At 39.5% G+C, this 17,063-nt stretch overlaps 1 gene segment (V, D, J or C); it reads left to right on the top strand.

Annotated features, from left to right (window-relative positions):
* Positions 1–512: 512 nt before the first annotated feature.
* On the top strand, positions 513–1,041 carry LOC121438540. The segment is given in 2 exon segments: positions 513–586; positions 668–1,041. Coding segments are annotated over 2 exon segments (420 nt in total).
* Positions 1,042–17,063: the final 16,022 nt, after the last annotated feature.

Genomic DNA, 17,063 nt, shown 5'->3' with positions numbered 1-17,063 from the left:
TTATAGATAATACTGTAACAACATTTGTGTACAAATATTTCTCGACATTTTCAGTTTTGGTCATTTGAGTAAGCTTTTTTAGCATGTAACCTGCCTGAAATTCATTTAATCACTTCATGTAAATGAAAGAAGAATGAAAATTCCTGTAGTTTAGGAATTTTTTAATTCTTAGCATCACAACCATCTGTAAATCAGTTTTTTAACCAAGAGGAGGAACTGTCTCTGGCTTAAGTATCTTTGGGAATCGAGAGCATAGGTCATAATGTTTTATCCCCAAGTTATGCACAGGACTTGGGGTTTTGTATGGGATGGATATTCTCAGACAGGATTAGGACTTTGGACTTTAGCATTCTGATACCTAACTCAATGTACTCTAACTCTTTCCTCTCAAGTTGGGTGAGGTCTTTACCTAAAAAGGTTCCTCCCTCTTAAATATGCAAAACATGAAAATCTATGGTGGTAAATACAGGGCTGTCCTCACTCTAAAACAATACATGGTCAGTGTCCTCTCCACTGTCACTGAGCACACAGGTCCTCACAATGGAATGGAGCTGGATTATCCTCTTGCTAGTGGCAACAACTACAGGTAAGGGGATCTCCAGTTCCAGATTTGAGGAGGTACCATGCACTCGGGACAGGGACATCCACTTTGCCTTTTTCTCCACAGGTGTCCACTCCCAGGTACAGCTGCAGCAGTCTGGGGCTGAGGTGGTAAAGCCTGGATCCTCACTGAAATTGTCATGCAAGGCTTCAGGCTACAACTTTGCCAGCAACTTTATTAACTGGGTGAAACAGAGGCCTGGACAGGGTCTAGAGTGGATTGCAAATATTTATCCTGGAAATGGTGTTACTAATTACAATCAGAAGTTCCAGGGCAAGGCCAAACTGACTGCAGACACATCTTCCAGCACAGCCTACATGGAGCTCAGCAGTCTGACATCTGAAGACTCTGCCATCTATTACTGTGCAAGACACAGTGTTGCCAACCACATCCTGAGTGTGTCAGAAACCATGGAAGAGAAGGAAACTGGTTTTGGTTGAAATAACAGAGAAGATTAGCCTGGGGACTTGCTCAGAAATAGTCATTCTGAGTGTCGATGTTTCTGTCTCTTCCTCACAGTAATATGGATCTTTGTCAAGTTTTCCAAATCGCAACTATAAATAAAATAATGATGATTGAGATCCAGTGACCATCTGCATTTACATGTTTCTTTTGTATTTAAACACTAAAATGGGAAAGCTGTGGTGATGAAGAGTGACAGAAGTATCTCTGGACTCCAACAGACTGGAATTGTTTATGAGCAGTTTTGAATAAACTTTATTAGTAAAGTCAACATAAACAGGGTCTCACCAAATCAAAAAGCCGCTCATATTCTTAAGTTAACCTGAATGTGACATATTATTTTTTAATTAATTTTTATTATTTTATTTTATTTTAAAAACTATCAAGACCAGTCTGGTCTACAGAGCTAGTTCCAGGACAGGCTCCAAAGCCACAGAAACCCTGCCTCGAAAAACCAAAAAAACAAAAAAAAAAAAAAACAAAATAACAAAAAAAACAAAACTATCTTTTCTCATTTTACTTAAGAATCTCAGTTTCCATTCCCTCTCCTCCTCCCATTTGCTCTACCTTTCCCAGTACTTCATCCCCCATTCACTCCTCAGAGAGAGTAAGGCTTCCCACGGGGAGTAAACAAAATCTAGCACATTCCTTTGAGGTGGGACCAAGGCCCTCTCCACTAAATCTAGACTAAGCAAGGTATCCTTCTAAAGAGAATGGGTTCCACCAAGTCAGTACAAGCAGTAGAGATAAATCCTGGTCTCACTGCCAGTGGCTCCACAGTCTGCCCCAGCCACATTTATAGGGCCAAGTTTCATCCTATGCTGGTTCCCTCACTGTTAGGTTGGTGTTGGTGGGCTCCCATTATTTTAAGTATTCTGTTCAAGTGGGTGTCCCATCATGGTCTTGCCCTCTCTGCTCATATTCTCACTACCCCAAATCTTACCGGATTTGGGAGCTTAGTTCAGTTATCTGCTGTGGAACTCTGCACCTGCTCCCATCAGTTGTTGAATGAAGGTTCTATGATGACATTTAAGAAAACCATCAATCTGACCACAGGGTAAGGCCAGTTTAGGCACCCACTCCACTACTGCTTAGGGTCTTCGCTGGGTTCCTCCTTGTGGATTTCTCATAATTTCTCTAGTTTCTTGATAGCCCCATAATGGCTCCCTCAATCAAATGTCTCTTTCCTTGCTTTCTGTCTCCATCTTTACCCCATCTCAACCATTTTTTCCTTCAAATACTCCTCCCCATTCCTTTCTCCTTTTCTCCTCCCATTTCAGCTTTCCTTTCCCTGATTCCCATACTCCCAATTTTCTGAGCAGATCGTGTCTATTTCTCTTTCTCAATGGGATCTATGTATGTTTCTCTTAGGGTTCTCCTTGTTACCTAACTTCTCAAGGGTCAGGGACTACAGGCTCATTATCCTTTGCTTTACAGCTAGTATCTACTCATAAGTGAGCACATACCATGCTTATCTTTCTAGGTCTGAGTTACCTCAATCATGATTTTTTTCTAGTTCTATCCACTTACATGTATATTTTAAGATACGTTTCTTTCCCACTGAGTAGTACTCCATTGTGCACATGACTCACATTTTCATTATCCAATTTTTGCTTAAGGAGTATCTAGGTTCTTTCCAGGTTCTGGCTATTATGAATAATGCTGCTATGAACATAACTGAGTAAATGTCCTTATAGCATAATTGAACATCCTTTGGGTATATGCCCATGAGTGATATTGCTGGGTCTTGAGGAAGGCTTATTTCTACTCTTCTAAGAAACTACCATACTAATTTCAAAAGTGGTTGATCACATTTGCATTCCCACCAGCAATGGAGAGGTGTTCTTATTCTCCTTCTGCTCCAGCATAAACTATTATTGGTGTTTTTGCTCTTTTTCATTGTTTCTGGTGTAAGATGCTGTCTCAGAATTGTTTTGATTTGCATTTCTCTGATGGCTAAGGATGTTAAATGCTTCCTTAAGTGACTTCTTGCCATTTGAGATTCTTCTGTTGAGAATTCTCTGTTTACATCTGTACCCCATTTTTAAATTAGATTATGCTGTGGTAGCAGATTCTGCTCCTCCAACCAATAGCCTCTAAGATACCAGTCCACTTGGGTGTTGTCTCTGATACTCTAAAAGCAGCTGTAAAGTGTGCACCTGCTCTCTTGCTTCCTCCCACTTCTGGCCGAACCCTGTTTCTAGAGACGAATGGCTCTGTGCACTGGTAACTCTAGAAGATGATGCCCCCAATCACCAAAAAGGTCTTCATGTGGGGGGGGGGGTTGTTGAGTATTACTTGTGCTATATAGAAGATTGGAGTGAAAACTATGTTTATTCAGAAAAGGGGGAATAATAATAGTGGGTAATAGAGTGAATACTTGTGAGATGTTATTATGGATATATTGTACATATATTATGGATATTACATTGGTATAGTATTTGTATATTGATACAAGTTCAAATTATATTTGTTATTTTTGTTTATATTATTTGTATACCTATGCAAAGTTATTCTGTGAGATTGTATACATGTGTGTTTCTACCTCTGTTTAGGATATTTTGTATATTGATAAACCTTTTGGGATATATTTTCATATTGCATTATATATTACTCCTACCTCTGATCAAGATACTAACAGATTGTTTGTATTTTAAGCTCATTGTCCTCCTTTGTTCCACATTTGTTTATAGTTTATTTAATGTTCTTACATGAATCTTAGTCTCTAAGTTGTGCTGGTATTGAATAATATAGGTCAATAGTTGTTCATGTTTGTTTTATATACAATCAGATCAATTAGATATTTTAGACAAATAGAGATTGTATTCTGTCTAGATAGGTAATCAGCAACCACATCAAGGGGCTGTAGTACATGGCATTTAAATAACTTAGGGTTCTGTTGACATGAGACATGATTGCTTCTAAAAAGCATCAATCTATTCCCAAGAGAATGATGAGCACCAAAGACACTCCACTCAGAGTTTGTTTCTTCTTGGCTTTTGGTCAAGGAACTGCGTATACCTCAACCACTGACAAAGCACAAGGTATCCAAAATGGATGAGCAGGACACAAGGAAAAAGATTGTTAAATCTTGCCAAGACAGGGTAAGAAGGTTCTAAAAAAATTATTGCCTCTAAAATGGTCTGCCGGCTACACTAGGCTTTAGCCAAAGTTGGTTGTTTCAACGTTGCAAATGAGACTTTGGGTGACTCCTCAGGTAGCCAGTTGTCTCCATCATTTATTGCTCACTAGGAAGCTGCTTGATTGTACTTCCTGCCTGCTCAAATAATATCATCTCTGTTCTCAGGCCTTCAATGGGGTTAAAGATTAGATAGTATAGTTGTAGTTACTGTACTTTTATTATCTAGCCAAGCCATTTCCTATGCAAGACTTTGACTCCTTAAGAAAGGATGTTTATTAAAATATTTAGCATACATTCCTTGCTTAATATTGTTCATAGGTTTGTGGGTTAAAATCCGGGTCTTCTATACGATTCCATTGGTCGACTTCTCTGTTTTTATGCCAGTACCACACTGTTTTCATTACTGTAGCTCTGTAATAGAGTTTGAAGTCAGGGATGGTAATGCCTCCAGAAGATCCTTTTTTGTATAGGATTGTTTTGGCTATCCTGGGTTTTTTGTTTTTCCATATAAAGTTGATTATTGTCCTCTCCAGATCTGTGAAGAATTTTGATAGGATCTTGATGGGGATTGCATTGAATCTATAAATTGCCTTAGGTAGAATTGCCATTTTTACTATGTTGATCCTCCCTATCCAAGAGCAAGGTAGATCCATCCATTTTTTGGTATCCTCTTCAATTTCTTTCTTCAATGCCTTAAAGTTCTTGTCAAATAGATCTTTCACTTCCTTGGTTAGATTTACCCCAAGATATTTAATGCTGTTTGTGGCTATCGTGAATGGTGAAGCTTCTCTGATTTCCCTCTCTGCTTCCCTATCCTTTGTGTATAAGAGGGCGACTGATTTTTTGGAGTTGATCTTGTATCCTGCCACATTACTAAAGGTGTTTATCAGCTGTAAAAGATCTTTGGTGGAGTTTTGGGGGTCGCTTAAGTACACTATCATATCATCTGCGAATAACGAAAGTTTAACTTCTTCCTTTCCAATTTGAATCCCCTTGATCCCATTATGTTGTCTTATTGCTATTGCTAGAACTTCAAGTACTATATTGAAGAGGTATGGAGAGAGTGGACATCCTTGTCGTGTTCCTGAGTTTAGTGGGATGGCTTTAAGTTTCTCTCCATTTAATTTGATGTTAGCTGTCGGCTTGCTGTATATAGCTTTTATTATATTTAGGTATGACCCTTGTATCCCTAATCTCTCCAAGACTTTTAACATAAATGGATGTTGAATTTTGTCGAATGCTTTTTCAGCATCTAATGAGATGATCATATGGTTATTTTCTTTCAGTTTATTTATATGCTGGATTACATTGATAGATTTTCGTATGTTGAACCAGCCCTGCATCTCAGGAATGAAGCCTACTTGATCATAATGGATAATTTTCCTCATGTGTTCTTGGATTCGGTTTGCCAGTATTTTGTTGAGGATTTTTGCGTCGATGTTCATGAGTGAGATTGGCCTGTAATTCTCTTTCCTGGTTGAGTCTTTGTGTGGTTTTGGTATCAGAGTAACTGTAGCTTCATAAAAGGAATTAGGTAATGACCCTTCTGTTTCTATATTGTGGAATACATTAAGGAGTATGGGTATTAGCTCTTCTTGGAAGTTCTGCTAGAATTCCGCATTGAAACCATCTGGTCCTGGGCTTTTTTTGGTAGGGAGGTTTTTGATAACAGCTTCTAATTCTTTGCGACCAACAGGTCTGTTTAGATTGCTCACCTGCTCCTGGTGTAACTTTGGTATATCGTATTTATCTAAAAAAGTGTCCATTTCTTTTACATTTTCCAGTTTTGTGTTATACAGGCTTTTGTAATAAGATCTGATGATTCTCTGAATTTCCTCTGTGTCTGTGGTTATGTCCCCCTTTTCATTTCTGATCTTATTAATTTGCAAATTCTCTCTCTGCCGTTTGATTAGTTTGGATAGGGGTTTATCAATCTTGTTGATTTTCTCCAGGAACCAGCTTTTTGTTTCATTGTTCTTTGGATTGTTTTCTGTGTTTCTATTTTGTTGATTTCAGCCCTCAGTTTGATTATTTCCAGTCTTCTACTCCTCCTAGGTGAGTCTGCTTCTTTTTTTTCTAGAGCTTTCAGGTGGGCTGTTAAGTCTTCAATATGTGCTTTCTCTGTTTTCTTTAAGTGGGCACTTAGTGCGATGAACTTTCCTCTTAGCACTGCTTTCATAGTGTCCCATAAGTTCGAGTATGTTGTTTCTTTATTTTTATTGAATTCAAGGAAGACTTTAATTTCTTTCTTTCTTTCTTCCTTAATCCAGGTATGGTTCAGAAGTTGACTGTTCAGTTTCCATGAATTTGTAGGCTTTCTGGGGGTAGCATTGTTGTTGAATTCTAACTTTAATCCATGGTGATCTGATAAGACACAGGTGGTTACTAATATTTTTTTGTAACTGTGTAAGTTAGCTTTGTTACTGAGTATGTGGTCAATTTTCGAGAAGGTTCCATGAGCTGCAGAGAAGAAGGTATATTCTTTCCTCTTCGGGTGGAATAATCTATAGATGTCTGTTAAGTCCATTTGCTTCATTACCTCCATTAATTCTCTAATTTCTCTGTTAGGTTTCTGTTTGATTGACCTGTCCATTGGTGAGAGAGGAGTGTTGAAGTCTCCTACTATTAGTGTGTGTGGTTTGATGTCTGCCTTGAGTTTTAGTAATGTTTCTTTTACATACGTGGGCGCTTTTATATTCGGGGCATAGATATTCAGGATTGAGACTTCATCCTGATGAATTGTTCCTGTTATGAAGGCGTAAGTCACAAACAATGCCACACCAATTCGGGGTTATGATTATTAGGGTGGTATTTATTTAAAGGGGAAAAAACTTACAGATCACTGTCCCAGGCAACAGCCCTCTACGCAACCAGGAAAGGAGTCTAGTCGCAGGCGGAGCAGGAAGTGAAGAGAGCGAGGAGAGGGAAGTGGCTGCTTTTTTAAAGGGAGAGAAACCACGCCCCAGTGGGCTGGTACCTCAGCGGTGATAGGCTGGAGGAGTGGGAGGACCTCCCGCAACACCTCCCCCTTTTGTTTAAATAAGAGAGTTCTAAACCTACTATGAAATTATATACAATAAGTACAAATATCCTATTCTAACTAGCTTAGGTCTTGTATAATAAATAACTTGGCCAAGTCATGAGAGAAAGTAACTACATTTATATAGTCTTCAACCCCATCGAAGATCTGAGAAGGGAAATAATGTTACCTGGGTAATTAGGAAGTTCAGTAAAACAACTTCCAAAACATGCAACAAATTACAGAGACAACTAGCTACCTGGGCAATCACCCAAAGTCACATTAGCAGCGTTGAAGCAACCAACTTTGGCTAAGGCCTAACATAACTGACATACCATTTTCTAAGGCAAGCAACTTTTCAAAACTATCTTACCCTGTCTTGGCAGGATATGACAGTCCTGTTTTATCCATTGATGCATGCTCTGTATCTTTGTCAGTTGTTGAGGTATGGGCATTTCTTTGCCCAAACGCCAGTTCTGCCAAAAAGAAAGGCTCCAGGTGGAGTGTCTTTGGTGCTCAACATTCTCTCGGGAATAGAGTGGTGTTGCCAGGAGCAATTGTGTCTCACTACCACAAAACTCTGAGTTAGATTAAAGGCCATTTTCTACAGCTCTTTGAAGAAGTTGAAGATTATCTATCTATACTGAGTATAATCTCTATATATCTAAAGAACCTGATTAGTCTATTATAAATGACAAACTTAGATGACTATTAGTCTATATAATTCTCAATATCTATCTAACTTAAAGACTAAGACAATAAACGACTATGAAACAAATGAGGACAATGACCTCCAAATATAAACAATGTACAAATAAACATTGCAGTAGGTAAATATATATCAATACACAATCATTATATAAGTATCTTAATCAGAGGTAGAAATGTACACCGCAATATGGTAAATATATACAATATATATATATGTATATATATCAATACAATATATGTCAATACATAAAAAAATGTTTTAAACAGAGGTAGAAACATGCATGCGTACAATAGTCAATATAATTTAACTTTGTATCAATATACAAGAATCTATACCAATGTATTTGTCTAAAAACAGTAACTCACAATTACAAATCTATTATCCCATCATCCCTCTTTTTTTTTTTTTTCAAAATGATCCCTGAGCGTATAAAATTCCTCCCCCAACCCTCAATCGTATACTAATTATAATCAACCCCTAAATGATGTCCCTAAACCCAAGGGCAAGTTTTATTGGGAAAGGGGACGTCGTCCTCTAGAATTACTTCCAGCTGTCATGGGGGCGACGTTCTTTCTGGGGGATCCTGTGAAAGTGAAATGATGGTTAAATTTCAAGATCAATGTCTTTTAAAATTGCCAATAGTCTCTGAGTATTTTGTGCAGGTCTGGCCAAAATGTTGTATAAGATGTGCACCATTTCAGCTAACCAAGTTGGAACTGTCTTGTGCAGCTGGTACCAAAAGCAGGTCTTGTAGTAGCGCTATCAGTATCATGACGTCATATCAACCAGGTGGAGTTGCTGTTATGGGGCCCCATCTTCTTCCTGGAAACTTCAAATGTCACTTCAGGAAAAACTCATTGTTCATTATGAAAAACTTAAACATTAATCATATAGACATATATAAACATATATATATATATTCAATGAAAGACATGATAGATATATTCAATGAAAAGTATGATAGATATGAAGAAAAGCAAAGATGTTTTCTAAACTCATATTTCTTTCTGTCCCATATCATGGCTCTTGACATGAGACAGAAACTCCAGAAACTCTGGGTTTTTCTCTTACTAACAGGCTTGGAATTGGAGAGGGACTGAGCCAGAGTCCAACTTCAAAACCAGCTTTATAAATTTAGAAATATGGTTTAATATTACTTACACAATCCATTCAGTTGTCTTGATATTTCCTATTGGGCAGGTATTTTTCCATCTGTCAGTATCCAAACATCCAGGGTCCCTTGAATTTCTCAAAGATGAGTGTTTTCCTGTGGAGATAAGAACAGAACCCTGCCCCCATTCTATGTTTTTCTTACCACCTGTATGAATATCATCATTGTGGATGAGTTGTCATTTCTCCTTTCCAAGAGGTTTCTCCTCTTCAAATCGAAACTTTATTAATTTTGATGGTATCCACAATTTTTCTTCTCCTGTGGAAACAAGAGCAAAACCCCTTCCCCAACGTAGCACATCTCCTGGCTTCCACTGAGAGGTCAGCACATCTTTGAAATAAATCGGTTGATTTAGTTCAGCAGACTTTTCCATTATCCAATGTCTTTCTGCTGCTGTCGTTCCTTTCTCATTAGCGTTAAGAAAATTCAAGGTTAATAAAGCATTATGTAATCTATTTCTGGGGGTATTTTCAGTCCCTTTCTGTTTGTTCAGCATATCCTTTATAGTACGATTTGATCTTTCTATAACTGCCTGACCTGTAGGATTATTTGGTATACCTGTAATGTGTTTTATATTATAATAATCAAAAAAGCGTTTCATTTTCTTAGATACATATGCTGGACCATTATCTGTCTTTATTTGTGCAGGTATACCCATGATGGCCATAACTTCCAATAAATGTGTGATTACTGAATCAGCCTTTTCTGAGCTCAGGGCAGTAGCCCATTGAAAACCTGAATATGTGTCTATGGTGTGGTGTACATATTTTAATTTACCAAATTCCATAAAGTGGAACACATCCATCTGCCAGATTTCATTTCTCTTAGTACCCTTTGGGTTACTCCCTGCAGGCAACGGTGTTTGGTTATAGAAAGAACAAGTAGGGCATCTCTTTATAATGTCCTTAGCTTGTTGCCAAGTAATGGAAAATTCTTTCTTTAGGCCTTTACTATTGACATGATGCTTCTTATGAAATTCCGAGGCCTGCAACACACTTCCAATCAATAATTGATCAATCTCAGCATTGCCTTGGGCTAGAGGACCAGGCAGACCTGTATGGGACCGGATGTGTGTTATGTACATCGGACAAAGCCTGTTCCTGATTATGTCTTGTACCTGGATAAACAATGAAGTCAACTCTGTGTCATCTGGTATAAATTCAGCGGCTTCAATATGCAAGATAACTCTTTCTGCATATTGTGAATCTGTAACTATATTAAGAGGTTCTTTAAAATCCCTTAGCACCATAAGAATGGCATATAATTCTGCTTTCTGGACAGAATTATAAGGGCTTTGTTCCACCTTACTCAATTCATCTGACTTGTAACCTGCTTTCCCTGATTTATTTGCATCAGTATAGAACGTACGGGCTCCAGTTATTGGAGCATCACGTACAATTCTAGGAAGAATCCAAGAAGTTCTTTTTATGAGATTAAGTCTATCACTTTTGGGATAGTTGCTATTAATTTCTCCCAAAAAGTTAGCACAAGCTCTTTGCCACGGTTCATTGTCTTCCCATAACTTTTTTATTTCTTCAGTAGTAAAAGGCACTATAATTTCTGCTGGGTCTATACCTGCTAGTTGACGAAGTCTCAGCTTACCTTTTATAATTAATTCAGAGACCTTTTCCACATAAGTTTTTAATTTTTTACTTGGTTTATTAGGTATAAATATCCACTCTAAAATAATATCTTCCCTCTGCATTAGAATCCCTGTAGGAGAAATTCTGGAAGGCAATATGACTAGGATGCAGCTAAGATTTGGGTTCACCCTATCCACATGTGCCTCCTGTAATTTTTCCTCAATCATTGTCAGTTCCTTTTCTGCTTCAGCTGTCAGTTCTCTTGGACTATTCAAATCTTTATCACCATCTAAGGTTTTGTTTAAATGAACTATTAGATCAGGTGTTATCCCAACAGCTGGTCGTAGACTGGAAATGTCTCCTAACAATCTTTGGAAGTCATTAAGAGTCTTTAACCGGTCTCTCCTAATTTGTGCCTTTTGCGTTTTAATTTTCTCTAACCCTATTCTGTAACCTAGGTAATTAATAGAATTTCCTCTTTGAATCTTTTCAGGGGCAATTTGTAATCCCCACCTAGGCAAGACTTTCTTTACTTCTTCAAACATCCTTTCTAAAGTATCTTTATTTGAATCAGATAATAAGATGTCATCCATGTAATGATAAATGATGGACTTGGGGAATTGTTTACGAATTATTTCCAATGGCTTACTTACAAAATATTGGCACAGTGTAGGACTATTGAGCATACCCTGTGGGAGGACAGTCCACTGATATCTCCTATTAGGCTGAGAATTATTATAAGTAGGCACTGTGAAGGCAAATTTTTCTCTATCCTTTTCTTGTAATGGTATAGTGAAAAAACAATCTTTCAAATCAATAACTATAAGAGGCCATCCTTTTGGTAACAGAGAAGGCAAAGGAATTCCAGATTGTAGTGGGCCCATAGGTTGAATTACTTTGTTGACAGCTCTTAGATCTGTCACCATTCTCCATTTACCAGATTTCTTTTTTACAACAAACACAGGAGAATTCCAAGGGCTGGTTGATTCTTCAATATGGTGAGCATCTAGTTGCTCTTGCACCAGCTGTTCCAATGCCTGTAGTTTATCTTCAGCTAGAGGCCATTGTTTGGTCCATATTGGCTTCTCAGTTAGCCATTTTAAAGGTAGGGCCGTTGGTACCTCTAAAGGTTTGGTATTTGCTGTATGTTCTTGTACAGCCTGAATGGCTGGTGACCTTTTTCCATAATACCTCATCATATCCTTCCCAGAATTATGAGTTCCTGGAAATACAGGAATGTTAATCTGGGTATTCCATTGCTGTAGCAGGTCACGGCCCCATAAATTTATGGCAATATTGGCTATATATGGCCTTAGTCTTCCTATTTGCCCTTCGGGCCCTATGCATTCAACCCATCTTGTGCTTTGTTTTACACGAGATAGGGTTCCAATTCCCAGGAACTGAACATCTACCTCTTGAAGAGGCCAATTCGGATGCCAAGATTCTGGGGTAATGATACTTACATCCACACCTGTGTCTAATAAGCCTTCAATAAAAGTGCCATTTATACAGACTCTTAGCTTTGGTCTTTGATCATTAATAGAAGTCTGCCAAAATATACGTTTACTCTGTCCTATTGGGTTTTTTGACTCATCCTCCACACGTAATTCTTCATTTACACCAGTATTACTTTTTACAGCAGAAATTGGAGCTTTTAATTTTCTTGGTGAGGCACGTTCTCCACTGTGACTGGGAATGACTGGGCCACTGTTGGCTTGGGGGCCTGCGAGAGGCCCCCCAAGGAGTTTCCCGATGATATCGGATTGCCCCGTCTGTCTGTTGTTGACCTACATTCATTGGACCAATGCCTGCCTTTACCGCATCTCCTACATATACCTGAAGGCCGAGGTCTCCTATTTTTGTCATTCCCAGAAGAGATATTCCTAGAAATTCTTTGCCTGCAATTCCTTTGCAAATGTCCTAATTTACCACAATTAAAACACCTGGCAGTTTGATGTCTCCTCATTGCTTTGGAAATCGCTTCTCCTACCCAAGATTCATCATTATAGCTAAACGTCTCAACATTCATCGTATGCTGAATCCATTCATCCATAGGTGCTGATCTAGACTTTAAAGGCCCAATTATCTTTTTGCATTCTATGTTTGCATTCTCAAAAGCTAGAGATTCAAGAAGTATTCGTCTAGCTTCTGGGTCTGTTACCCCTATGTCCAGAGCCTTAATTAATCTTTGCAAAAAGTCAATAAAGGGTTCTCTCTGTCCCTGCCTAATTCTGGTATATGATTCAACCCTTTTTGCTGGATCTTGTATCCTATTCCAAGCATTTAAAGCTGCTTGGTGACATAGACACAGTACTTCATCGTCATAAAGAGCTTGGACCTGTGGATCAGCATATTCTCCTGCACCAAGAATTTGATCTTGGGAAACCTCAATACCTTTTGCTCTTCCTTGCTGTTCCATATGTTTGGATTCTTCTCTGAAATAAATTCCAAACATCAAGGAAGGTCCATTATCTAAAACTGCAGACACTAACTGATGGAAATCATGGGGAGTAGCTCTAGCATTAGAAGCCCAAGTCCTTATCATTTCCTTTACATATGCATTGTGCAAGCCAAAATTAACAACAGCTTGCTTAATTTCTTTCAGATCATTCATTGCTATTGGCGTCCATCTAGCTTCTCTGACTCCCTTTGAGCCTTTAGAAGTTGATGCTTTTTCAGAATTAAGTATAGGGTATGTCGCTAGAACCCTGGGTAAGCCAGTTCTAATAGCTGGTGGAGGCCTTGTATCCTGTCCTTGTGCCTCCTTACTCTGTTCACCAGCTGCAATAATTTCCCCAATCTTTTCAAATCTTTTTATCATTGTCTCTCTTAAATCCTGAATCTCCTGACCTGTATATATTTCCAGTGATTTCACTGAGGTATCAATTTTTTGGTCCCCATTCTGCACCTGTGATTCCAAAGCTTTAATTTTTTCCTTCAAAGATAACATGTCCTCCTTAAACTTTTCTTGTATATCATGTAGATTCCCATCTTGGAGGTACATTCTGTCTGTTACCTTATCAAAACTTTGTGATAAAGTCTGAACGTCAAATTCAACAGCCTGAACCCTTTCAGGTAACTTTCTAATACCCTTGGATATGGAATCAATTTTGTCTGTCATAGTATCCACTTGTTCAGATAACCTCTGATTTTCAATAATTTTAATCCTGTCAATTAGTTGTTCATTATTAGTTCGTAAAGATTCTATCATTCTTAGGAGTGCCATATTCTTCCTTAATGATAGAATATGGAAAAGAAAACTGAAGGCTAGTAACAAGCAAATTAAGGTATCCCCATAATCATATAAACCTTGTATGATGTAATTCATTGTATTAGTAAATATAAATTTACTAATCCATTGTATTAGTGAAAACAAAGCAGTAAAATTTGCGTTAGAAACAAAAACTGCAATATTACCTATTATCCAGCAGGTGGCGCTGTTGCAGAGTCGCGGTGAAAACATGGTCCTGTTTCAGTGCCTTAGTAGATGTTAAAAACTGGAAAATGCAAGTTTCTCAACAAAGTAAATGTAATTAAATCAATTCCTGAGACGGAACCAGAAACCCAGAATCCAGGGGTAGAGAAGAGCAATCTGGAAGCCGCTTATGCCTCCACGTGACAGAGTCACCCTGAGGGGTTGCAGCTTTCAGCAACCACGTGCTCTGGTTCGTGCCACTTAAGAGCTGTACTTGCAAGGGAGATTTAAAAATGACTCAGAAAAAAGCAAACCACGTGGCCAGAGACTACGCGGGCCTGTGGAGTTTAAATCCACGTGGGGAGGCCAAGGCCGCTGGCGGCTGAGGAAGGGGAGGGCTCCCGCCAAGCCGAACTAGAGCCCGCCAAGCCCACGGCCGCCAAGCTGAACTTGCGCCCGCCAAGCCCGCAGCCGCCAAGCCGAACTTGGGGCCGCCAAGCCGAACTCGTGGCTGCGAGTGGGGAAAGGAGAGGTTCTAAAACCAAACGTTGGGCGCCAAAATGAAGGCGTAAGTCACAAACAATGCCACACCAATTCGGGGTTATGATTATTAGGGTGGTATTTATTTAAAGGGGAAAAAACTTACAGATCACTGTCCCAGGCAACAGCCCTCTACGCAACCAGGAAAGGAGTCTAGTCGCAGGCGGAGCAGGAAGTGAAGAGAGCGAGGAGAGGGAAGTGGCTGCTTTTTTAAAGGGAGAGAAACCACGCCCCAGTGGGCTGGTACCTCAGCGGTGATAGGCTGGAGGAGTGGGAGGACCTCCCGCAACACTGTTATGAGTATAAAATGTCCCTCTCCATCTCTTCTGATTGATTTAAGTTTGAAGTCAACTTTGTTAGAAATTAGTATGGCCACACCTGCTTCTTTCTTAGGACCATTTGCTTGATAAGCCTTTTCCCAGCCCTTTACTCTGAGTAGGTGCCTGTCTTTGTGGTTGAGGTGTGTTTCTTGTAGACAGCAGAACGTTGGATCCTGTTTTCGTATCCAATCCCTTAGCCAGTGCCTTTTTATAGGTGAGTTGAGCCCATTGACATTAAGTGATATTAATGACCAGTGGTTGTTAACTCCGGTCACTTTTTTAGTAGTAGGGTTTGTGTGTTTCCCTTCTTTGAGTTGCGCTGGTGAAAGGTCTCTAGATGACTGAGTTATTGTGGTCATTGTTGGACTCCTTGTGTTGCGGGAGGTCCTCCCACTCCTCCAGCCTATCACCGCTGAGGTACCAGCCCACTGGGGCGTGGTTTCTCTCCCTTTAAAAAAGCGGCCACTTCCCTCTCCTCTCTCTCTTCACTTCCTGCTTCGCCTGCGATTAGACTCCTTTCCTGGTTGTGAAGAGGGCTGTTGCCTGGGACAGTGATCTGTAAGTTTTTTCCCCTTTAAATAAATACCACCCTAATAATCATAACCCTGAATTGGTGTGGCATTGTTTGTGACTTACGCCTTCATCCTTGGTTAGTGATTTTCCTTCTATAATTTTCTGTAAGGCTGGATTTGTGGCTACGTATTGTTTGAATTTGTTTTTATCCTGGAAAATTTTGTTTTCTCCATTTATAGTGAACGAAAGCTTGGCTGGATATAGTAGTCTGGGCTTGCATCCATGATCTCTTAGTTTTTGCAGTACATCTATCCAGGACCTTCTGGCTTTCATGGTTTCCATAGAGAAGTCAGGTGTAAGTCTGATAGGTTTACCTTTATAAGTAACTTGGCCTTTTTCCTTTGCGGCTCTTAATATTCTTTCTTTATTCTGTATATTTTGTGTTTTGATTATTATATGGCGAGTGGATTTTTTTCTTTGATCCAGCCTATTTGGTGTTCTGTATGCTTCTTGAACCTTCATAGGTACTTCTTTCTTCAAGTTGGGAAAGTTTTCTTCTATAATTTTATTAAGTATATTTTCTGTACCGTTGAGCTGCACTTCTTCTCCTTCTTCTACTCCAATTATTCTTAGGTTTGGTCTTTTTATTGTGTCCCAAATTTCCTGAATATTTTGTGATGAGAATTTGTTGGTTTTGCTGTTTTCTTTGATCAGTGTGTTTATTTTTTCTATGGTATCTTCAGTGTCTGATATTCTCTCTTCCATCTCTTGTAATCTGTTGTTAGTACTTGTCTCTGTCATTCCTGTTCGTTTACCCAGATTTTCCATCTCCATTCTTCCCTCGGTTTGTGCTTTCTTCATTGCTTCCATTTCATTCTTCATGTCTTGAACCGCTTCCCTAACCTGTTTGATTGCTTTTTCTTGTTTCTCTTGGTTTTCTTGCGTGTCTTTGAGCGATTTATTCATTTCCTCTACCTTTTTGTTTGTAATCTCTAATTGTTTATGGCAGTTTTTCACCTCCTGTTATTTTCATATAGTTCACTTTTGAGTCGATTTCTTCTATTTCTTCAGGAGTAGGGTGTACAATTCTTCTTATTTCGGGATCCCTGGTTTCTGGTGGTGTCATGATGCCTTTCAGGTTGTTGGAGGAATTCTTGTATTGGCGCCTTCCCATCTCTTCCTTCAAATAGAGCCAGGAGAGGCCTGGTCTCTTGGTCCAGTCTTTGCTGTGATTGACTCTCTGGGTATATCTCTTCAGTGTAGAAGCAGGAACCGTTCCCGTCCTGATGGGATTCCTCAGCAACTAAACGGGGCCACCGGTAGCCCCATGATCCAGGGCCAACAGGATGAATGGAGCAAGTGGGGGGGGGGGTTGGTATCCAGGAGCGCGCAGGAAGCCTGGCGCCGGAGCTGAAGGTGCCCGGCTTCCTTACAGGGGACCCTGAGGCCTGCCCGGTAGGCAGGCACTCACCGCTCTGGGTGGGTCGCCTTAGTTTAGGAGCTTAAGACTGTAGTTGAGCACTGGTCCTAGCATACAGCAGGGCAGGGTTGGGGAGGGGTGCCGGGGGTGCTGGGTCGTGCGAAA

Source organism: Microtus oregoni, unplaced genomic scaffold (assembly GCF_018167655.1).
Source record: "Microtus oregoni isolate MIOR12 unplaced genomic scaffold, Mior012 000056F_ref0000123, whole genome shotgun sequence".
In the NCBI taxonomy this organism is placed as follows: domain Eukaryota; kingdom Metazoa; phylum Chordata; class Mammalia; order Rodentia; family Cricetidae; genus Microtus; species Microtus oregoni.
The sequence above is the reverse complement of the archived record's forward strand: the minus strand, read 5'-3'. Positions and strand labels throughout refer to the sequence as shown.